This window comes from Heloderma suspectum, chromosome 9 (assembly GCF_057233095.1).
Source record: "Heloderma suspectum isolate Gila_16-S chromosome 9, 16-S_ref, whole genome shotgun sequence".
Classification (NCBI taxonomy): domain Eukaryota; kingdom Metazoa; phylum Chordata; class Lepidosauria; order Squamata; family Helodermatidae; genus Heloderma; species Heloderma suspectum.
Window position 1 is genome coordinate 35,659,853 of NC_139466.1, and position 23,461 is coordinate 35,683,313.

A 23,461-nucleotide genomic window follows, 5' to 3' on the forward strand; every position below is an offset into this window, starting at 1 on the left:
GGCTTTAATCCTAAGCAGTCTGTTTAGACAAGGGGTGCAGAACCTTTTTTTCACCCTGAGGGCTGAATGCCATTTGGAGGAGCTCGCAAGGGCTGCAATCCAGTGGTGGGTGGGACCAAAATGCCAGCGCATTTTAGCATAAAGCTCTTGCTGCCAGTACCGAAACCTTAGGAGGGGCATTTCAACATTCTGGAATGGGGGAAAAACCGCCCAACAGCTGGGAGGCCATCAAATAATTAATGGCTGGGGGAAAGGTGATTGGGTTACGGAAAGGGGGGTGCCATCTGGGAAGCTCAGGAGGGTCTGAGGTTCTGCAGCCCTGGCCTAGACCAAGGGCTGTATCCAATGTTAGCCCTACTTAGAGTAGACCCACTGAAATAAACAGGACTTCAGTTAGTCTAACATTAGTTACAACCCAAGTTCCATAATGGGGCTTACTTCTAGGTACACTTATTGACCTGTAAAGTTCCATTTGGATTTCATGTTCTTTTAGAATCTGGGGAGTACCTAGATTCTGTACCAAGACTACTTTCCTATTTAACCAAGATTTGTAGTTTACAGTGAGTTCACTAAGTAACTTGCACAACGACGGGAAGACTCACCAGGCTGCCTGCGTGAAGAAAAATGAAAGGCAACTCACAAAACTGGCATATTTGTGTTTTATGGCTCTTTGGAGAGAATAACAATGAAAAATACAATCAGTGCCCTGAAGATGCTTTCAGCAGTGCATTACAAAAACTGTCAATTGTCCCCCAGGCCGACCAGCAAAATAAAATAAAGAAAATAACCATTGTTTTAGCAGTAGAAAACATTCATCCAGCATCAACTCCGTGTTAGCATAAAACTGTTTAGTATATTAATCAAGTATTAATACTTAATACTTTATACTTAATGCACCAGCAATTCCACGGCTACCTCTGAAAGTAAGGGGAAAATGTTAACGTACATGCAGTTCAGTGGTTGCAAATTTGAGTGCAACTGGGCAACCTGCATATAAAATTTCTCATTGTACTTACAGTACAGCATAACGTCAGAAAGGCTATGACATTTCATACAAATGTCTTTAGGCACTATAAAGGAAATGGAAGTTTTCACTTGAGACTCGTGGAACACAAACACTTAAGAGGAAAATCGTCATTAGCCAGTGAATGTTGCTTAAGCTTGTATAACCTGCTGCACATCACTATGGATTCTGAAACCTCTTATCAGTGGTAGGTGTGGCGTGTTTAATCAAGGTGAAACTAAATCTCTATTTGTACCACCAGCTGCCTGCCTGATATTTTCAAGGATTCATACAGGCCCACCAGGCACTACTGTAATACCAACCAGAACGCCTGGTGCATGTGGGTATATGTGAAGCCTCAGAAAATACTCTGGTCATCTCAGGCGTACAGTTGCTGCATGTGCTTTCATCACCTGCCACCAAGCAGTATCTTCCACGCACAGTACCTGGCTATTGCAGATCAACACAATCTAGATTATGACTGTGCCACAAGTACAAAAGCAAGAACTTCGTGTAACACAAGTATCTACAGCACATTATTAAGGAATTGTGCATTTAGAAGACATTCTAAACACGCACACACACACGCACACCGGGCGGGAGGCTGAGGCTAGTTCAAAGGGCAATCTGTAATGGCAGAGCACATTTCAGCCAATAACTCAAGAACGTGAGTCAAACTAGATTACAGATCAAGTGAATCCCTGGCAGAGACCTCAAAACACATGCAATGCAAACAGCTCAAGAAAGTAAGCCAAGACACAGACTACAGATGAAGCCATACACATGCGTTACAGATTCAAAGAATTACGCCTGTCGCAGACATTCCAGAAAACGTGCCCATTTCACAGATGCATATTCTACTACTACTCACATGTGCACTCACACATGCAGAGACAGGATCGTGGGGTTATTGCTGGAAGTTGCTCCTTGGCACGCCAACTCCTGCTGATGTCTGCAGCACTGTTTTCCATCTCTGCTACCACAAATCTCCGTCCACCTAGCCGGTCCTCTGTCACTCACAGCGGTCTGTTGTAACTACCCTGGGACTAAGCGGAATAGCTGACAGGTGGACAGGTGAAGCTGAGCCTGTGCATAGGTCACTGCCGGCTGCTGGGGAAGCAAGCCAGCTGGAAAACTGGAAGAGTATTTGGACCACATGGAGACCAATTCCAGAACTCCAGCCAAAGTTCCTCCCTAGCTAAGTTGTCACCCCGGACAGGCAGCAGATGTGGGCCAGCAATGAGCAGGAAGGAAGCCAGCAACAACTGGAGGTAAGTGACAGCAGCAATGGGTGTGCCTGTTTCCCTTTCTAGTGGATCTCCCGCTGGACTCTGAGCCAGTCCGCAAAGGAGAGAAGGGCCCGGCCAGCAATAGCCAGGGCACTCAAGTGGACTGGGCCTGTACTGTAGCTACCCCAACCAGACTCCTCCCCCTGTTGCTATAGTGTGTGTATAGGTGCATGCATACATTTTACCATTTTGGTGCTCACAACTGCTAGAGCGCTTGGAATTTGCTAAGGGCATTTTGGAATTTGCTATGGCTACTTAAGTTCTACAAGAAATTGCCTGGTATGACCTACCTGTCCTTTAGTATATCCTCCCAGAATCCACTGTAGTGCGATTTGGATGGAACGTATCTCAGCTTCTTCTTATTACCTAATGACCTGTACTGAGCCTAAGCATCTTCCTGTCGCTCCTTTTCGGCAACGGAAGACTCCCTCTTTTAATTAACCATAGTTTCCCATGACATCTGAATCAGGAAACTATGGTTAAGCCCCTCAGTTCAAGAGCCATGCAGGCAGAAGGGAGGAGAAAAGGGGCTGTGTGAGCAGGGCACTAGCCTTGTGCATATCTCAGCTTTGTATCTAGACTGACCATAGCCTATGAGTTACATTAATCCAAATGCAAAGGAGTGAGTCCTACTGGGATGCAGGTAAGAAAACCGGTATCTTTGCTTCAGCTTTCCCACTTGGCTCTGTCACAGTAAGTTGCAGACAAATGGTGAGAGATTATTCTGAAACATTTATATGTAAACATTACACAGGAAAGGAGACAGTGTCAAAGATAGCCATCAGCAATTTCTCCACTGGATGGATAAAAAGTTCTGGGCTAATTAGTTGAACAGGCAAATGTATTAACTCAAGGAGAGGCAACCTTTTTGGGCCGTGGACACATTTGGAAATTTGAGAAACTGCCCTGGGCGCCACCACAAAATGGCTGCCATGAGAATGGTGGCAAAAGGACAAGTAACCTGCCCAAAAGACTGAGTACAAGGCAGAGGTGGAGTCTGAGACCCAACATATTAACTCCTCTGAACCCACAGTTTTCAGCCCCAACAGAAGCCTATTTCATAGCAACCCCAGCTGCTGCTAAGAAAATGTGTTAATTAAAAAAAAATAAGCGGGAGGAGTAGGGTACCTTGCGGGGGGGGGGCACCAAGAAAAGGGACCAGGGGTACATTGGTGCCCCTGGGCACTGTGTTGCCTAGTCCTGATATAACTGCATTATCTTGACGAAGTTCCCCGATGTTGAATGTTAATGAAGTTGTCCAAGAGGTGGCAGTACCCATTTTCACTGACCATTTCAGATGTAATGGTTGATTTGTACATAGTTAGAGCTTGTCTCTGATCAGCCAGATGTTTCCTGTTGCAAAGGTGCACATTTTTATTTCTGCACCAACCTCGGACCTGCTCCTCATGGGTTAAGACCACAAATGTGTTTTCCTGATCATGTTTGAAGCACATGCTCCTTTTACCACTAGTTCATTTGTCTGTTAATGTGGCATGTAGCCCTTTGAACAAATACGATTCCCTGCTCCACGGAGCTGAACGGAATAGATATGTGTGTGCATGCGCGCGTGCGAACCTCCAGAATACATTCTCAATCAGATTTGAGCCTGAGGCGAGCAGAATCACTGCTAGGAAACCAAGCATGAAAACTCTTAAAATGCTGGTTCTTTTTAGACCTAAAATAAAACTACTAAAGTAGGCCTAATCTAACTGACTAAACTTGTTAATGGAGGCATGTGCATGCAGTCAGGCTATTAAAAGGCCTCAGTAACATTTGTGGAATTCTTTGCAACTCAACATCTGTGGAATTCTTTGTTAAATCCATAACATGAGGCACAGTGCTTAATGGCCAAGTTACTGAACGGATGTTTTTCTCCAAAAGTCAACTCATCCTATTAACATCTGTTTATCATGTTAAAGAGAGGAAAAATGTGGCACTGGGAAAGTGGAGAAAGGTTTTCTGAGGTAGCCATGAATACAAAAATGAGAGAGAAATGTAGCACCATATTCTGTGATACAGAGAAGAGGGCTCCAGGGGCCACTGAGTGGATGTCAACGCCATTACCACAGCTGGGGAAGGTTACGTGTCCCTTGGTCTTCAGCCAAACAAGACCTCAAAGCCTGTTTGTCAGCTCTGACTGGTTTTGGCCTTTGCTACAAGTTCTTCATGCAGACTTGGCAACGGCCCACCCGAGTCCGGAGCTGTCCCGCTTTCAGCGTTTCAGAGACGGGGAAGTCGGCAAACTGCTGGGTCTGCTCAACTGTCGTCAGCCAAAAGCTGTATTTGTTTGAAAAGTAGTGGCAGGTTCCTCGGGCGCCGTTGCATTCGATGAAGGGGGTGGCACGGAAATCTTCCAAGCAAGAACCAGGGGAGACGAGGGACTGTCCCCCGCCTTCGGCTCCAGCCGCAGTGTGCTGAAACAGAACAATTTTGATTAACTACCAGAATGGTGATTGGTACAGTTGGACAAAGTCTCCAGAGATGAGTTTATTGCGGAGAACAACATCATAACTCAACAGATCAGAGTTGACACTAAACCAGGGCAACAACATAACCTACATTAGATCTTCGGAGGAGGGCCTTGGTACCACCACCATGAGACGCACATTTGTTGGTGACATAAGAGAGGGTCTTCTCAGTGGCTGCTCCCAGTCTTTGGAACTCTTTGTCGAGGGAGGCTAGGTTGACCCTCTGGTGGGCACTGTTGTCCTTCTACCAGCAGTCAAGCACATTTTTATTCAAGCCGCCTATCATGTTTAATTGTGTTTTAATGTATTTGTTTGATGACTGTTTTAACTACATTATTATTATTATTATTATTGTTATTGTTATTATTGCCATTTTCTTGGTGGGAAGGCAAGGTCTAAATCATGTAAATATGAGTAGGGATGGATGGACGGATGTGTCTGTTTCACTTCCTATAATGTTTGCATTTTTTCAAGCACCAGTGCATTCTGTCCCATTCCACATCACTTGCGAAAGTTTTTTTTTAAAGCCTGCATCAAAACACATATGCATTTTCGTGCACATGAAAATTCATAACAGATTTCTGTATGCAGTTTTCTCCAACCCACATTTTTGAAAGCCCTAATGTACACATTTTTCTACGCGCGTTTTCCATGCGTGTTTTCCTTTAAGTATCCATTTTGTACACAGTTTTTGACTGGAGAACTGCATTGCAAAATTCAGGCAAGGCTGAAAATGGAAGTAAAATTGTGTTCCAGCTTGCATATTAGTTCAGGAAGTGCGAATTAGGTTGGTTCATATTAAAATGGAAACCCAACCAATTTTGGGTTTTCAAAATCATTCCTATCTCTGAGACAGTTTTCAGTAGCTGGCCAGTTTTTGAAGTGTGCTCCTGATGAAAACACAACGATTTGGGACTGGGAGCCGTAATTTACAGTAGACATGAGCCGTTTTCACATGTGCATCATGAGTACAATTGTTGCGTGGGGGTGGGGCAGGATGAGACTAGGTAATGTTGGGCCCTGCCCTTAAAATGCAATCTGTTTGGATGTACAACAGCCAGATTAATAACTGGGACCAGAAGGTCTGAGCATCTAATACCAATTCTGGTCCACTTACATCGGCTGCCTGTATGTTTCTGAGCCCGATTCAAGGTGCTGGTTTTAGCTTATAAAGCTTTACACGGCTTGGGACTGCAATACCTGACGGAATGCCTCTCCTGACATGAACCTACCTGAACACTACGATCGACATCTGAGGCCTTCCTCAGAGTGCCTCCTCCAAGGGAGACTCAGAAAGTGGCAATAAGGGAGAGGTCCTTCTCAGGGATGGCCCCCTGATTAGGGAACAATCTCTCCACTCCGGCTTGCCTGGCACCAACACTGTCATCTTTTCTGCGCCAGGTTGAGACTGTCCTCTACTCCCAGGCACCTATGATGGGACATATGATGGGGTATATAATGGGGCATTTATGTCAGCTGTCTTTATCATGCCTAGTATCTTACTGAAATCATTTTAGCTGGTTAAATGTTTGTAAATTTTGTATGTTTAAAATTTTATACTATATTTTATTATCTTGTATTAGCGGTCTGTAATTTTTGTGAACAGCCCAGAGATGCTTTGGCTATTGGGTGGTAGAGAAATGAAAATCATCATCATTGGCAGGTGAGGGCAAGGAGACAGGGCCATATGGGGGTAGGGATTTGTGAACTCACCCCCGTCTGGGTTCTCCAGATGCCCACCCAGCTCCTGCCCCTGCTTGCTAGTCCCTGGACTGTGCTCGAGCCCCTCCCATGCTCAACGAGCAGCCTGCACTCACCCCAGTGGCCTTGTCAAGCTCCACAGTCGCAATTTTTTTTTAAAAAAATAAAATGACGATTGCAAAAATGCAAGTTTTTGTATGTGCGAAAATGCGTTTTTGCAAATGTGCAAAATGTGCATTTTTGCGAAGGCATACCACGTGTGTATGAAAATGTGCATTTTTTTGGAAAATATGCATTTTCATGCATATGCAAAAATGCGCATTTGCAAAGATGAGCATTTTCGCACATACGAATATGCACACTCACAAAAATGGGCATTTCGCACGTAAGCAAAGATGCGCATTGCTGCAATCATCATTTTATTTCCCCAAAAATGGTGACTGCGAAGCTTGACGCGGCTGCCGGGGTGAGTGCAGGCCATTCGCCGAGCACAGGCAGGGGCTCCGCGAGCAGGGTTTGGGGCTGCAGGCAGGACAGGAGCGGGTCTGCCAGATTGCCGACGGAATCGGGCGCCTGTGCCATCCCTATATGGGGGATCTGCAGAGCATGAGGCTCTGCAGCCCCACTCCATGGCGACCACTTACCATGAGGAAGGAATATCCAATCCAGAGACTGCGCCAGCCTTCCGGGCACTGCGGGATGGTGATGTCCTGGCTGTGAATGGCCACGGCCTGGGAAGGCGCTTCACACACGGCGCAGCGACTGATGTACTGCGGGATCTGGTAGCTGCTGACGGGCATCATGGGGATGGGAGCGGTGGTGGAGAGCCAGTAAGATTTATCGTTGCGGCTGGCGTAGTAGCACACTTCGTTGATGTTGCAATAAATAAAAGGCATGGTGCTGAAGCGAGGCAGGCAGGAACCAGCGAAGCCTTGTACGGTGGACCGGCGAGATAAAAAAGAGAGAGAGAAGACAAGGTCGATGCAGACTTTTGCAATGCTGACTGTCGGAGGACTAAAAAGGCAACGAATGCGGTATATTGCGCAGAGAAGTCAGCTTCCTGAAAACCTCAATTTTCATTATTTAACAGCAGAAAATAAGAAAAAAAAAAGACCCTTACGTTTCTAGGCCTTGTGAGTTTGGAGAGACAAATTTGAAAGAAAGGGTGTGAGGAACGTCAGAAGCAAGAGGGGTGGCTGACTAAGAATGCCAAGGGGGGGGGGGAGGGACAACAGAGCATCTGTGCCTGCATAGCTCACTGCCCCTCAACCAGAATAAATTAGACTCTCTCTCTCTCTCTATATATATATATATATATAATGAATGAGTTAAACATTGCAGAATTAATTCTGCAATATGAATAAGTCAATATAAAAGTATAATTGACATGGCAGAATAAGTTCTGTAAACCTACTCAATTTGAATACTTTATACAGATTGCAGCATTCTGTTCTCCCTGGTTCAGAAATTAGATTGCCTGGCTGAAGTATGTATGTATGTATTTATTTATTTATTTTGTAGGGCACAATAATCACAGCAACAGTGAGGTCATACATCATGTGAGAACGATCCCTGTGTACAATAAAAAGCTGAATCCTTGTTTTGGACTCGGCTCACGAACGTGCAAAGCAATCACAAAGGGTGGCTCTGAACATAAGCAGAGTGCCTTTTGCTCCCTTAGCCATCCACAGGTGGCTTGCCTACCGGGTCAGGGGATGTGGCTTGTTGGGAGGCTATATCCCCAGCACTACTCTTTTCACAAATTGCTAACACCCCCACCTAGCATTTATATGCTGAAGGATGTTCAAGTTGCTTCCCACTGATTACCTTGGTATAACCCTTCTACAGCAACCCTGTAAGGGAAGCCAGTATTATTATTATCAGCCCCATATTACAGATGAAGGCTGAACCTGAGCGAGCAGCTTATAAAAGGCCACAAAGGGCCTTCATGGTACAGATGAAATTCAAACTCAGGACATCCCAATCTATCGCTCACGCTCTCAGCCACTATCCTGTACCCAAGCCCCATTAAGGAATGGTTTGATACCCATCCTCTGGCAATGAATCTATTGTCCTCTTCCACGTAAAGGTCTACATCTCTTTGAGATACAGAGTGGTTTATACATTTTGCAAAATAAATTAACGAACAGCAGAACATCTACTCTCTTTTAGCATCAGATAAGCCAGGGGTGCGGAAGACCCTTCAGCCCCAGGGTCAAATCTGGCCCTCCAGCATTCCCTAGAAGGCCACACCCATTTTCCCTGACCCCACCCCCTTCCCCCCAACCACTGATCATTTCCCAGCTTTTGTTCAGTTTTTTCCCCATATTAGAAAGACTGAAATGCCTCTCCTAAGGCCTCATTACTGGCAATAGGAGCTTTAAGCAAAAATATGTTGGTGTTTTTGTCCCTGCCCACTTCTGGAATGCGGCCCCTGAGAGCTCGTCCAAAATGGAATCTGGTCCTCAAGCTGAAAGAGGTTCTGCGCCCCTGAGATGAACCCTCTTTTTCTCATGTTAGGGTCTTCCCCCTTTGCTTTCATCCTCCACACCCAGGCCAGCAAGAGCAGGAACTATGGAATTCCCTACCACAGGATGTAGCGATGGCCACCAGTTTGGATGGCTTTAAAAGGGGGTTGGACAAATTCCTGGAGGAGAAGGCTTTCAATGGCTGCTAGTCCTGATGGCTATGTGCTACCTCCAGTACCAGAGGCAGTGAGTCTATGAACACCAGTTCCTGGGGAACATGGGTGGGAGGGTGCTGTTGCGCTCATGCCCTGCTTGTGGGTTCCTGGCCGACAGCTGGTTGGCCACTGAGTGAACAGAATGCTGGACTAGATGGACCCTTGGTCAGATCCAGCAGGGCTCTTCTGATGTTCTGATGAGGTATCCGTCCCCTTACCAAGGTCTTGGTTGTGTGCCTTCTCCTGGCCCTCCACATACAACAAGCTGTAGCCTTCCCAGAGTTTGTTCATCCCCACGGGGCATGGTGGGATCTGTTCCGACTGGCTGTGCTTCACCAGGGTATAGCCGACACCAACACTGCGGCCTGGCATCCCAGGTAAACCAGCAAGCCCCGGCTTCCCGGATGTTCCTGGGAAGGAAGAGAAAAGAGGGTGGATCTTGGCCATCATCTGTTGCCAGCAAGACTAAGACTGAGGCTGGCATGGGTGTTGTTCACGCTCAACTAGTGCCCAACTAGCGTTCAACTGAAAATGCTCGGGTGAGAACATTTGGCTCAAATTTGGGTGCGGAGAAGGGTGGGAAACAAAATGGATGCCCCAAAAGCACCAATTCTCCAGGAGGGAGAAACTCACCACCACCTGGAGGCTCCTCTCGGCAGGTGCCATTTTCCTTTCCCAGAAGCCTCTGGGAGCAACGCCGTGCCATTGCAGGTTTTGGGGAAAGAAAAATGGCAGCTATCACAAAGAGCTCCAGGGCGCGGTGTTGAGTTTTGTTACCCCACCCTGTGAAATCAGCTCCCCTGCACATCAGCCAAAGTGCTCCCACCCACTTGGCACCCCTCCCATTCCATGAACCCGGACTGGCAGTTGTGTCTAATGTAGTCTAACGTCTTTACTGTAAAATGTTAAATGGAAACCTCACCTTTATAAAGAAAAAAAGAAGAAGCAAAACATTTAAGAGGATGGATAGATGGAGATATATATACATATACATATACTGTACATACATACATACATACATACATATAAATAAATATTTATTACCTTCAAATCCCTGTGGTCCTGGATTACCCGGAGTCCCTGGCTCTCCTACTGTGCCCGGTGACCCCGGAAAACCATTGGTTCCCATCTGGCCTGGTCTCCCTGCCATCCCTTTGGGGCCTGTTATGAAAAATAACTCTTGCTCAATCAGTCAGTTTATTTCATCTACAGACCAAGACACACACATAGATAAAAACACAGATATCTACAAATACAGTATATTCGTTTAATGCTACATAAACGTTATTATATTATTATACATTTTAAAAGGGGATTATCTAATTAAAACTATAAGCTAAGAATGATACAAACTCTTGTTAAGTTGCTTCATTTCCCTGCCATCTTCTGTCCAGGAGAAACAAGAGACAGGTGTCATGGCTGCTAAGAGCAGCTTGCCTTTCTGTTCAACACAGCTTGGTGTAGTGATCCCCAGACTCATACTTCCCACCCACCAGTCTTAAGTTTCAACAACGATTTGGGGGTTTGACTGATTTCTGGGGAATGCATCAGGGAATGAAGGTTTCATCTCCCTCCAACTACTAGGCAAGACTACCCAGTTTTGCTTCTATGGATTCTTTTTTTTATATACTTAGCACAGCATCTAACTTTATCTCTAAACATATTGTTCATATAAAGCCTGCCTCGTTGATCTTTACTTCTGTTTTCACCAACAAAGGAACCTGTCTGGTTCACCCTGGATGGAGACAGTTGTGAGTTAAAAGCTGGATTTTACATTTTCAAAATGGAGGACCAGACTCCCTGCAACTTCCTTGTTCCCAGTGGTCCAAGGGGCACTGAAATCTGAAACCATCACATCATCTGGCAGAGTCCAACGTGAACATCTGCAAACCCTCCTCTTCCATGAGATCTTAAGACTCTGACTATGCAGACATCCTGATGACAACATCCAACATCCGGTCAGCCTTTCCCCCTTCCAGTCCCTCCCGCCCCTGTCAAGCAGCTTTTTCTAATGTCTTGCCTGATGAGATCTGGAGATCTCAAAAGATTGCCCTTTTAGGGGCAATCTTTTGAGTTAGCCTAATAAAGGCATATTTCACCAGCTTTCCCCAACCTGGTGCGCTGCAGATATGTTGGGCCGCAGCTCCCAGCATCCCTAGCCAGCCATGCTCAGCCAGCTATGCTGAGCTGGGGGATGCTTGGAATTGTAGTTCAACACGTCTGCAGGGCTCCAGGCTGGGGAAGGCTGTATTGTTGCACTCTATGGATTTTTCGTTACAGCCCACATGATTGCCTTTGTTGTTTGCTTAGAAGGTGGAGTTCATGAGGAAATGTAGGATAAGGAATCTAGCAGGGGAAACTGACCATGGCTTTTGCCATGTAGTATGCAGTCTGAGATTACCAACATATTCCTGGTAGTGCTGATCATCACTACTCAAAAATCCTTGGGAGCAAAGAGCTACGTTTTTTAAGAATATGGGAATGGCCCTGTTGGACCACACTGGGAATCCATCTATTCCAGAATCCCATTTCCCAGAGTGACCAACCAGATGCTTTCAGAAAGGCCACAAGCAGAGCATGAAGGCCCAGGGCCGGGGCCAAGGGTAGGCCTGGTTGGGCACCTGCCAAGGGCCCACAGCTCAACCCACTGACAAAAGCCCGCTGGACCTGCTCCTCCTCTTCACCACTGCAACCTTCTTGTTCACCAGCCTCTCGCTTCGGCCCAGACAACGGCGGTGGTGAGCAGGAGGAGCAGGAGATTCCACAGCCTGCTTGATCACTGGCTCTCCGCCTGGCAAGCAAGCAAGTGGTAGTGATGTTACGGGAGGAGGAGGAGCAAGGGCAGCTGGAGTCAATGGCAGTGAGAAGGGAGACTCGGCGAAGGACTAAAACCTTGAGCCGCACTGCGAAGGCCACAGACCTTCCCTACTGTGGCCCCTGACAAACTAGTATTCTGACGAACTAGGTACGCTGCTGCAGAAGCTGGAGGTTCTAGTCAGCTGTCTTGGCTAACAACCATCGATTATATCCATCCTCCAAGAACTCTTCAGAGAATTTCTTCAGAGAGCTGCCTCTAAATACAGAGGCCCAGCCTTCCGTTCCTCTGTGTATGAAGCTGTTCACGCACGGAGCTTGGTTTACCTTGGTGTCCAGCTAGCCCCTGGAAGCCAGGGTCTCCATTCAAACCAGGGATGCCATCAATGCCAGGCAGTCCAGGTAAGCCCGGGGGAACCTGGATTTCTTCCGGTTTCTGTGTCCGGCCTGGATTCCCTTGCAGCCCCGGGAAACCTGCATGTAGCAGACAGAGAATGACCAGGAAAGAAGGCATGATACCGACAAGCAGAGGTCAGAAATTCCCCAAGTCCATTACAACTAGTGGTGTGCTGAAAAGTTCTCCCACATTTCCCCCCCCCCAACATTCTCGTTCAATTTGATAGAAAAGAAATGGCTTTCGAAAATAAATTCAAAGGAGAAGAATGTTTTGGAGAAATTCTCATGGGCTGGGTTCAGGGTTCTTACTTATGAGGTGGCCGAGCAGGGTGTTGGAGTGTCCTACCTTCCGTAATACAACCACCTATTCAGCTGCCTGCAGCCTCCTTGGCTTCCCGCACTTCAATTAGTGCAGGAAGCCAAGGGGAAGGTGGGGAAGACATCTTGAGGTCATTCGTCCCACAGGGCTTTTTCTGATCAGCAAGAGCAGGCAGCCTGGGAGGCTGCAGAGCAATGGAGAGATGGATAACAGAAAGAAAACCCCCACCTGCAATGCTCTTGAATGACACTAGGTATGGGGCATGGTCAAAGATGCAAAATAGTGAGTAGGCTGCTGACACATTTGCTGCTGTTGCCACTTGCAGTGGCAACACAAAAAGCAAAAACCCAGAGGAAAAAAGAAAGGTCGTGCTACCACCTCTGAGAAACTGGAAATTTCTCCTTCCCCTGGAGAAATTTGGTGAAATTGTCCCCCCGAATTTCTTTGCCCACTAATAAGATGGAGAATTTCGAGAGGCAATTTGCCCACAGCCCTGATTACAACCTTGGATTGTTCTACCCATAATTGGGGGGGAGGGTGGAGGATGATGATGACGACAAGTGGGAACTTCAGCAAAATATTGCTGCATGGAGGGTTCCTTTTCAGGACACTGCAATCCACCTCCCCTCCCCTCTGTTTTTCCATCCCCTCCCATCCTGCAACACTCAGTCAACATTCCAAGACCACTGAGCATGCTCAGTCATCGTTGGCCTGTTTTGGGCTCCCCCTCCCCTTTTTTTGTACTTCTGCACATCTTGGGGTTATGCTGAGCTCAGTGATACCTCCCTCAAGTGCCTGGATGGTACCATTTTGGTTACATAAGCATCCATGCTCGTAGAACTGGGTTTACTATTTGTATATATCAGCCTCCTACAACCTGGGGTCCTCCAGATGTTTTGGAGTCTGTAACTCCCCGGATTCCCTGACCATTGGCCATACTGCCTGTGGGGCTGATGGGAGCTGAAGTCCAAAATATCTGGAGGACACCAGGTTGGGGAAGGCTGGTATATAACGATAATGAGATGATTTATGACAAAGCAACAGAGTAGGATGGAGAAGGTGTAGAACTCTGGAATTCTTTCCTTCAGGGGATTGGCCTCATCCTGTCTTTGATGGCATTCTGGAGGAAAAATGTTTCTTTTTTGGATGTCTTTCAGCCTATCAGTTGGCTGATTTTAACCAGATGTTTTCTGCTGCTCACAAATATAATTACTGCTACTTTTGCTTTTTAGTGCTGTTTACTTGATACGTTTTAGTTTGCATTTTGATGGATTTTCAGGTTATCATACCTTGAGCGATATTCAGTTGAAACCTGGGATATATTTTAAATAAATAAATAATAATAAATTCACAATTTATTAGTTCTCTATTTAGAATAATACATTCTGCCTGTTTTTATATAACTAATGGCAGATTCCAAATATATTACATAGTCTTGTACTTTGCTCAGCTTTTAGAGGGAAGAAAGTGGTGATGATGTGCAGCTAAAAATCAACAAAATGCTCAGGTAAGATTAAATAAAGGATATGAGATGCGCATTTACACATATGACCCACATTCTCCTTCTCAAGTTTATTGTTTATAACCACAGCGTATCAAAATATAGGTTAAAAATAAGAAATTACATTCAACTGAAAAACAACAACACAGAATCATTTGGACACAGTGATGGAAAGACCAAGGTATCTGTCAGCTAGAATAAAACACAGCAGTTAAATCAGATTATTGCTACAGGAAATGGCAATTGAAATAGACAAGTTTATATCAATTTTGGGGAGCTGCAAAAAGAGTAAATAAGGAAATTTCTTTTAAGGTAAACAATTCAGAAATATAGCTAAATAAATATAGTCTATCCCAGCCTGACTGACTGTTGGGGGGAGGGGGATTGGAAAACTGGGAGGAAAAATAGAACGGACCATTCTAGAAAAAGGCCTGGCTGGAAACCTGAACAGGACCACTGCATGCAGCAACATTTTGTTGTAGGTCTCACTTGATCTGCTAATAGAAAGCAAATCTAAGCAAGTGGTGTAGTGGCAAGAGTGTTGGGCTAGGAGCTGGGAGATCCGGGTTCTAGTCCCCACTCGGCCATGGAAGCTCACTGGGTGACTTTGGGCCAGTCACACACTCTCAGCCCAACCCACCTCACTGGGTTGTTGTGAGGATAAAATGGAGAGGAGGAGGATAATGTAAGCCGCCTTGGGTTCCTTGCAAGAGGAAAAAAGGCGGGGTATAAATGCAATCAATCAATCAATCAATCAATCAATAAATAAATAAATCCGAAAGCTCAACAAAGGGCTCTAAAAAAACAGAAATCGAATGGTTGGCTCATGAAATAATGGACAGTTTAGTAGATAATATACAACACCCTCTCTTCTTCCACATATTGGTCCATTCCCAAAGTTTAGCGCATGTCCCATGATTTGCTTACCTTGACGTCCTTTTCCACCTTTTGGGCCAGGGAAGCCAGGATCACCTGGCGGGCCATCTTTACCTGGCATCCCCATGAAGCCTGGGTCACCTCTGAAGCCTGAGAAGAGACCAGTATAATATATTTATGTTTATTTATTTCAAGTATTTTTACCCCAATCTTCACCCCAAAAAAGGTTTACAAATATTAATGTAAGACAGTCCCTGCCCTCAGTCTTCTAATCCAAAAAGAAACAGAACAAAAGGAAAAGCACCAGGTACCACTTCTTAGTTTCAAAGTTCCTCTAAGTGTTCTTTCTGACAAGGAAAGGTGAAGCAAACTCCCTACTGGTGTTTCCCAAAAGAGAATTTGCCTCTCCCAAACCCCTTCCTTCCCAAGGAAACAGATGTCTTGACCAAGTTACTCAGAAACAATCTCATCAGAGTAGGGGAATATACTCACTTGACTGGGCGATGGAATGTACTTGCTCAAGTAGTCTAAGAAGTGTGCCCTTATTTTGCAAATAGACAGGGATTTCATACTGAAAAGCAGTAGGAGTTGCTCTCTTTTTTTTTACCATAGTGAGCTCTGCTCTTTTGGAGACAGCGTCGCCTTTCCCAAAGTTTCAAAGTTTGCTACAAAATGTGATCCTAGAAAACATCTGTCTCAAGGCCTTTTCAGTGGTGACAACCGGGTTATGGAATGCGGTTCCCGAAGAGGCTTGCTTGGCACCTAGGCTGTGGTCTTCTCAGTGCCAAGAGGAGACTTTTTTATTCACCAGGCTTTTTAGGGTGCAATCCTATGGGGATTGCTGCAAGCCTCCGAACTCGGAGACTTACGGCCATCCAATGCAGAGTGAGAGGAACGGCAGAGGCAATCTTTGCCTCCATGCTGCTCCCACTGTGCATTTCAGCTAGATGGGCTTTTTTGCCCATCTAGCTGAGGCATCAGGGAAGGGGAGGGAAGGAGGCTGAGGAGGTTGGAGGATTCCTCCTATGGCAGTCTCCCCAGTCCCCTCCCTCCCCGCCCATGGGAATGCCCCCTTTACCTTCCTGCCGAAGTTGCTTTTGCAACCTCGAAAAGGCAGCCAGCACGGCTCTCTCCATGCTGGCTGCGAGGGGAAGGCGGGGAGCACGGACTCCTGGTTTCAAGGTCAGAGCACTGACTCCGACCTCGGACACAAGAATCTGAAATATCCTACCCCCCGCCCCAAGATGCTATCTAGGGGCTCTCCACATCTTTCACTTTTGAAAATGTGTTTCTAGATCCTTCCACTGTTATTGTTGTTGTTGTATGCTGTTAGTTTCACCTTGGTTTTATTCTGTGGTTGGTTTTAATCTGTTCTAGATTTTACATTATGTTTTATGTTATTTCTTTATTTTATGTTCTTAACCTTATTTTGTGAACTGCCTAGAGAGCTCTAGCTATTGGGCATTACAGAAAGGCAGTTAATAAATCCATCCATCCATCCATCCATCCATCCATCCATCCATCCATCCATCCCAGCCTAGTATAAAACACAGCTGTCCCATTAGCACCCAACCAAAAGCAAGAGATGGAAGTTTCTATTGAATTGCGTGGCAGAATGTCCTACTGACTGACAGACGCAGGATTAGATTCCCCAACCCTGAGAGCTTCTTAAAAGTGTTTACTTTTACATAGTTCAACAGGAACTCACAGAAGATGTTTCCCTCTTCCACTCAGGACAAGGGTGGGCAACCTACGGGCCGCATTCGGGGGGACGGGCTGTCCATTTTTGCAGCCTCCGCTGCCCCAAAATTTCCACCATCACCCCAACAATTTTCAGCAGTGGCAAAAAGCCACATTTTTCTATTTTAAACAAGATGTCCGCTCTCCACACATCTCGTTCTAATCTGAACATGCAGCTTTTTTGCTACCACTGTCATGCTGCTGAAATTGATTTTGTACCCATCACAGCTAATTTGAGAGTGTTGATGATTTGAAAGAGAGACCATTTTATGCCACCAGAGGTAGCTTAAAAAGAATATTAAAATTAACAGAGGGTCCTACCTTTGAATCCTGATGTTCCTGGGACTCCGCCTAGCCCAGGGATGCCCATGTCCCCTTTGAGGCCTCGGAAACCAGGAGAACCGGGGAAGCCAGGCGCACCACTATCACCTTGATTGGAGGCCGGGCCCGGTGGTCCTGGTGGCCCAGGGGGGCCTTGGGGGCCTGGGACAAATGGGAGCAAGCAAACAGAGCTCATAATCAAGACACTCGGCACATCCTTATAGACCACAGCATTCTCATCTCATCCTGCCCTAGATTGACAAGAATGGCTTGCAGCAGATACTCCGAGACTGTTGTCCAAAGGCTGCAGGACAATGCCCAACTAGAAGACGTTACAGGCACTGGCTCCTGAAATCTCAGAAACCAAAAAGGATGGCATGACAGCATCCAGCACATCCTGCTGCCTATGGATCTTCTCTCTTTGCCATAATATTCCGATTAAACAGCAATAAACTACTCCAGCAGAGACACGGAGAGAGTGAGAGTGTGAGTTTGTATCAAGCAGGGGCTGGTGACTCCGATATCCATGGGGCTGTGAATCCACTCTGGATTTCAATCAGAACCACTCAGAACTCTAAAGGAGCTATCCAAGGTGCTGAACCCACCCACCCCAATAGGTTCAGTATCTTGGATAGCTCCTTTAGAGTTCTGCCTGAAACCCAGAGCAGATTCACAGTCCCCCCGACATCAGAGCCACTAGCCTCCACGGTATGCATCTATCTATAATCAGACATTTTTCTGCCTGAGGCGAAGAAGAAAATGGCGCTCCTCCCATTCCATGTACACCTTGAATCTTACTTCAGTACTGAGGATGGGATAACATTCTCCACTGCACCTGAAGGCAGCTGGGGAGCTTAGGGTGCACAGGGCAGGCTGCGTGACACACAGCTCTTCTCCTCCAATGCCTTGCTGCCGCCTCCCAGCATCTGCTGCCTGAGGTGACCACCTCACTCTGCCTAATGGTAGAGCTGGCCCCTGTCTATAAGTATATATTTTTATATAGTACCTTCTACATACATGGGGTTTACAAAGAATGGGGATTTATAATTTAAAAATGGACCCAAAGCATACTGCAGAGGAAGGGGAAGGAAACGGAAAAAGAATAAACAAGGGAAAATATGCAGTTGTTTGAGTTTCATGTACTTAGGGTTTAGATGCAGTAGGGTCTAGGGCAGGGGCAGCGACCTCACAGGCTGGGGAAGAGACAAGAGTGTGGGGATGGGGAGATGGGCTTTAGAAGGAGGCTTTCGCTCCCCTCCCCACCTGTATATCCGTGTTTGTGTGAAAAGTATTGCTAAGAGGAAAGTTCTGAGAACATTCAGCATAAAATTGGATGACAGCGGAAACTCAGGTCTGCTGAATTTAGCTGGTGTGTGTGTGTGTGTGTCTGTGTGTTTGTGTCTCTGTGTGTTTGTGATGGCAGCCATTTTTCTCTCTCAGAATGCCCCAGAATGATACTACGTTGGCTAGGTGGTGGCTGCTAAGAAATTTTTGAAAAATAAAAGCAATTTAAAAGTAAGGATTGCTGGGACCATATCATAGTAAACCCCCCTACCCCCAAACAAACTTTCACATAATTTCATCCTCAGATCACTAAACCAACACCCCTTCTCCTCCCAGGATGTGCTTAAGAAGGAGCAGTAAATGGGATGGGTGGCATTTTCACTCCAAAGTAGATCCCTCCACCTCTCTGCCTGACACATGAATAATCAAACATGGCTGCCCTGATCCCATCTGGTTTGATCCTAAGGAAGAGCTGCAAAATATATTAAGCACCATTAGCATGCAACATTTGTTATAATTGGGGAGGGTGTTACTTGAATTTCTGTTCAACCCTAACCTCAGTTTAAGAGTCACAATGCATAACATAGACCTCCCGCAGGCATATTCTGCAGATTGTTGATAGGCAAGGAAAATGCAGGCAACCTAATTTGCATGCATTATCCTGATCAGAGATTCCAGGCATTGGGAGGCTCTGTTCCTCAGCTGTAGCCACAGCTCCTTCCAGGTTATTCCCCTTTGATGGCTTTGTGGGTACCCAATTAATGAGACCCCTTTCAGCGTTACTGTGAAAGCCCACCAGTAAACTCCCCAACTCCATACCTGGTCTACCATCCTCTCCAGGTCGCCCAGTGTCACCTGGTCTCCCAGGAACCATTGATGGAAGAAAGGTGCCAGGAGGCCCTTGCAAACCAGGACGACCTAAAGCTCCAGGACGACCTAGAATGACAGGAAAGAACATACACTGGAGGGTTCTTTGCTCGCTCAGAAGCAGCCCAGCTGGAAGAAAGTCCACCATGGCACCTCACTCACTTACTGTAAGAGTGAAGTCAAGTGTTGCATTGTGATGGCTATGTAGCCAAAATGAGACTACTGAGAAATAGGGATGTCCGTTGTTGTTTTTTTGATGGGACAGAGTTCCGTGGTGTGTACGACTTGCTCTGCATTTGTGAGCTTCTCCCAGAACTCTGGGGAGATTTTCTGTGCATTTTTTTCCCCGCAGGTTCTGCAATTTGTGCAAATTTCTGAGCATTTTGTGCAAATTTGGCTGAATTTGTGCAGGAAAGCGACCTCGGAGAGGAAGAAAAGAGTGTGTTCTATTGGGTGGGGCGGAGATCGGAGAGGGCAGGAAAGCCCACAGCTAGACAAAAAATGCAGGGTGGGAGGATGGGAAGGTGAAAATTGCCTCTGCCACTCCTCCTGCCCTGCCTAGGATGACCATAAGCCTCGAGTTTGGGGGGCTTACCATCATTTAGGGCACACCCCACAGGATTGCACCCTTACGGTTTTAGTCTTTTGGAAACTGCTGAGAGAGCTTTGGCTATTGGGCAGTATAGCAATGTAGATGATGACAATGACGATGACAACAACAACAACAACATCAAAATGTGGTGGGCCAGCCCCTGCTGCATTTGAGGGCCCTTCTGCTAAGTGGACATCTGCCCTAAAGTCCTAACCTGATTCCACCACTGTATCAAATGGGGCAACTCGCTCCCAAAAACAGCCCAATGGGGACTCAGCATGCTGGGTGTCCTTTGGGGGAACCCCCCCTGAAAAGTGGGAGAGGGGAGGGAGAATGGAATGGAGACTCCTGGAAGCAGACATGGCTGGCTGGGATGCTGGCCCCCGAACAGCTGTGCTCCACACAGTAAGATTTTGTCCCACTTGTCACTTACTAAGTCTCAGTTCAGACATCACACCATTCTCTCCACCTCCCCCAATCGCCTTCCAATGTGATCTAAGAGGCAAACCTTTCCAGTCCCAGATACAAAAGCAGGCATGTTATTAATACTAATGTTACTACTAAGTAATACAGCATTTCTATATCTCTGTTGAGTGTCTGAAGTCCTTCATATTCATTCTGTATTCCTAATCCTTGCACAACAACTCTATAAGGTAGGTCAGTGCCTGTATACCCCCTACCTTTGGCCACCAAGTGAGTTCACAGCAGACGTGAGCTTCGAACAAGGGACTTCCCAATCTGTAGATCAGCCTCCTGGCTGCTTCACTACACCAGCTCTGGACAATGCTCTACTAGCTCTTTCTCTCTTACCACTGCTCTTGTTTACCTGCATCTCCCGCAGGTCCCTTCTGTCCAGGAAACCCTGGAGGTCCAAACTGGAAACCTGGGACACCCGGCTCTCCTTTGGCACCTGGCAGCCCTGCAGGGCCTGGAAGTCCATTTTCGCTTGGGCCTAATGAATGGATGGAAGTGGAACAACAAAGGAGCCTGTTAAATACCATTCGAAGTGCCCAGACGGGAAGATGCATCACTCATTCCCTCTTGTGCTGGAGTCACAGTAGCCAGCTCTGGGACCCACTCAAGAACAGATGGCCATAGATGAACCACAAACAGCCGTGGGGAACAGAATTCCTGAGGGGCTAAAGTAGAAGCTCTTGCTCTGATATTTAGTGATTTGGGAACATGGTGGGGACAGGGCAAATACGCCAACACTGGGGTGTTGAACCTCTTTCAGCCTGAGGGTTGAATTCCAAAGGCAAAAGGGATGGGACCAAAAACACCAGCATATTTTAGCATAAAGCACTTACTGCCAGTAAAGGGAGGCATTTCAGGAATGGGGGAAAACCTGCACACAAGCCAGGAAACCACCAAACAATTGGTGCTTGGGAGGAAAGGAGTTGGGGTCTTCTGGGGAACCCCAAAGGGCCAGAGTGAGACCCCAGGAGGACCAGAGGTTCTGGATCCCTGACCTATAGAAATGAACAGTAAGATTTATAGTGGCTAAAAAATCTCCAGGTGGTCTAGGGAATGGCCACCATAATTAGGTATTTTCCTACAAAGCTTCGAATTACCTGGTGTTCCAGGAAATCCCTTTGTGCCCGGTAAGCCATTTAAGCCAGTCAAACCTGGAGAGCCAGGGAACCCTGTAGAAACATATGAGCAGGCCGGGTTGAGTAACAGATGGCGACAGAGATGTAGGAAGCAAGGCAGAGTATTCATTTTATGCAAATGTTTTTACCTCGCCATTTAGCCTGAAGGGCCTATAGGGAAGCTCACAAGGTGAACTTTAAAGACACAAATTAAGGCAGTCATGAAATGTAATACTGCATGAAAATAATGAATAGTAAAAGAACAGCCCAAAAATGAATGCCAAATAAAGGTTTCCTCAAAACAAGCCCAGAGCCCTTTTGTAACTAACAGTCTAAAAACCTGAAGTGAGGAAGTGGAACAGATCTTCCCTGGGACAGGAATCCATTATCTGGGGGCCACTGCCAAAAAGGCCTCAATCTGGCTTGCCATCATGCACTGCCGATGGCACAGCTAGGTAATTTTAGACCCTGGACTTAGGGTGCAATCCTATGCATGTTCAGACAGAGAAAAGCCCTACAACTCCCAGCATGGCTGGCTGGGGAATGCTGGCTATTGTAGGACTTTTTTCTGTCCAAACACCTACAGGATTGTGCCTTTAATGGTCTTACAGGGGGGCTCCTTTGGATGTCCTTGTGTATTACTTCAAGTGAGAAGCACACAACTAACATTCCTTGTCCTCCACCCTGTCCTCTAAAATTGGCTTATAACTGCTTCTATATTCCTGATACATTAGAGTGAGAAACAAACGAACAAGTAGTTGGTGAACCCTGCTAAAAAAGGACATACTACGAGCATGTGCAGTTCCACATTTTAAACTCACATAAATCAAAGCACCATCAAGCCTATAGGAACAAAAAGGAATTTACTTCTGCTTCCCTGATGCTAAACACATATGCTCAGGGTTAAGAACCTCCCTTGTTGTAGAAAAGGAGAATTTAAGGTACAAAAATAATCAGCTGAGCATCTGTAGCCGTGTACATGCATAGTTGGCCCTCCTGACTATAAGATGGCCCCAGTCATGAATGCCAGGCCTGTTTATTGCTACCTGCTGCTCTCTGGATGGTCATATGATGGCCCCCTGGGATGTGGGGCACCCAGACTTTGTCCCTGAAGTCCAGCCTTCAGCGGAGACTGGTGGCTCTAATGTCAGTAGACACTGAATCCACTCTGGGTTTCAGTCAGAACCAGTCAGAACTCTAGAGGAGCTATCCAAGGTGCAGAACCCACTTTGGAGACAGCTGTCAGCACCTTGGCTAGGTCCTTTAGCGTCCTGACTGGTTCTGACTGAAACCTGGAGCGGATTCACTGCTCAACTGACACTCCATGCTTGCACAATGTGGACAGAGGCACCCCCTGCTTTCACCAGGAGCTTCCAGCTCCCAACTGCCACCCCCACTCCCAGCAGCCCTACAGCTACACTGGCCATTGCTATAACCTGGCCAATTTGGAAAAGCGGCATTCGCCAAACTAGTTTGCTCCTCTAGCCCATGCCAGCAATGTGAGTGCCTCTCACAAATAGATAAATAAAGCCAAACCTTTTAGCCCTGCAATGCCAGGAAGCCCAGGAAATCCTGGGGAGCCACGTTGCCCAGGCCTGCCCGGAAGACCTGGGTTGCCTCTTGAACCACCAATTGTAGGGAGACCTGGGCAGAGATGGGGAAGGGGTGTGTGGGAGAAAGATGCAACAAAGTAATTTAAGATTGGGCACCAGCCACCTAAAGTTGCGGCACAAATACCTGACCTATGAAGTTTAAAACCTCCCGCGGGTTGGACTTCCAAGAAAACAAGCTTAGGATGAGGCTGTCAGCGCAATACAACATAATCACATTTATGTCCTGCATAGAGATGTGAAGTGCTAGAGGGAAAAAACCCAGAAAGATGGGGAGAATACAGAAAAATGCCCCTGCAAAAAAACAAACCTGTTTCTTTCCAGGTTTTTTCTTTTTTATATTTGGAAAAATGTTTTTCCTTCCAATTTTTCCCGGTTTCCCCCATTTTTTCTGTTTTTTCCATATCT

General features: G+C 46.4%; 1 protein-coding gene across 2 annotated transcripts in view; it reads right to left on the reverse strand.

Annotated features, from left to right (window-relative positions):
• Positions 1 to 643: 643 nt before the first annotated feature.
• COL4A6 (collagen type IV alpha 6 chain) overlaps positions 644 to 23,461 on the reverse strand; it is a 298,701-nt gene continuing 275,883 nt past the window's right edge. For both annotated transcript variants that reach the window (XM_084814107.1, XM_084814108.1), the window contains 11 exons: positions 22,980 to 23,087; positions 21,426 to 21,497; positions 20,681 to 20,806; positions 19,215 to 19,331; positions 17,112 to 17,273; positions 15,102 to 15,200; positions 12,286 to 12,432; positions 10,189 to 10,305; positions 9,363 to 9,554; positions 7,106 to 7,392; positions 644 to 4,706 (listed from right to left, as the gene is read on the reverse strand). In XM_084814107.1, coding sequence (XP_084670233.1) covers positions 4,446 to 4,706; positions 7,106 to 7,392; positions 9,363 to 9,554; positions 10,189 to 10,305; positions 12,286 to 12,432; positions 15,102 to 15,200; positions 17,112 to 17,273; positions 19,215 to 19,331; positions 20,681 to 20,806; positions 21,426 to 21,497; positions 22,980 to 23,087 — 1,688 coding nt within the window. In that variant the 3' untranslated portion in view covers positions 644 to 4,445. The remainder of the gene's footprint in view (positions 4,707 to 7,105; positions 7,393 to 9,362; positions 9,555 to 10,188; positions 10,306 to 12,285; positions 12,433 to 15,101; positions 15,201 to 17,111; positions 17,274 to 19,214; positions 19,332 to 20,680; positions 20,807 to 21,425; positions 21,498 to 22,979; positions 23,088 to 23,461) is intronic.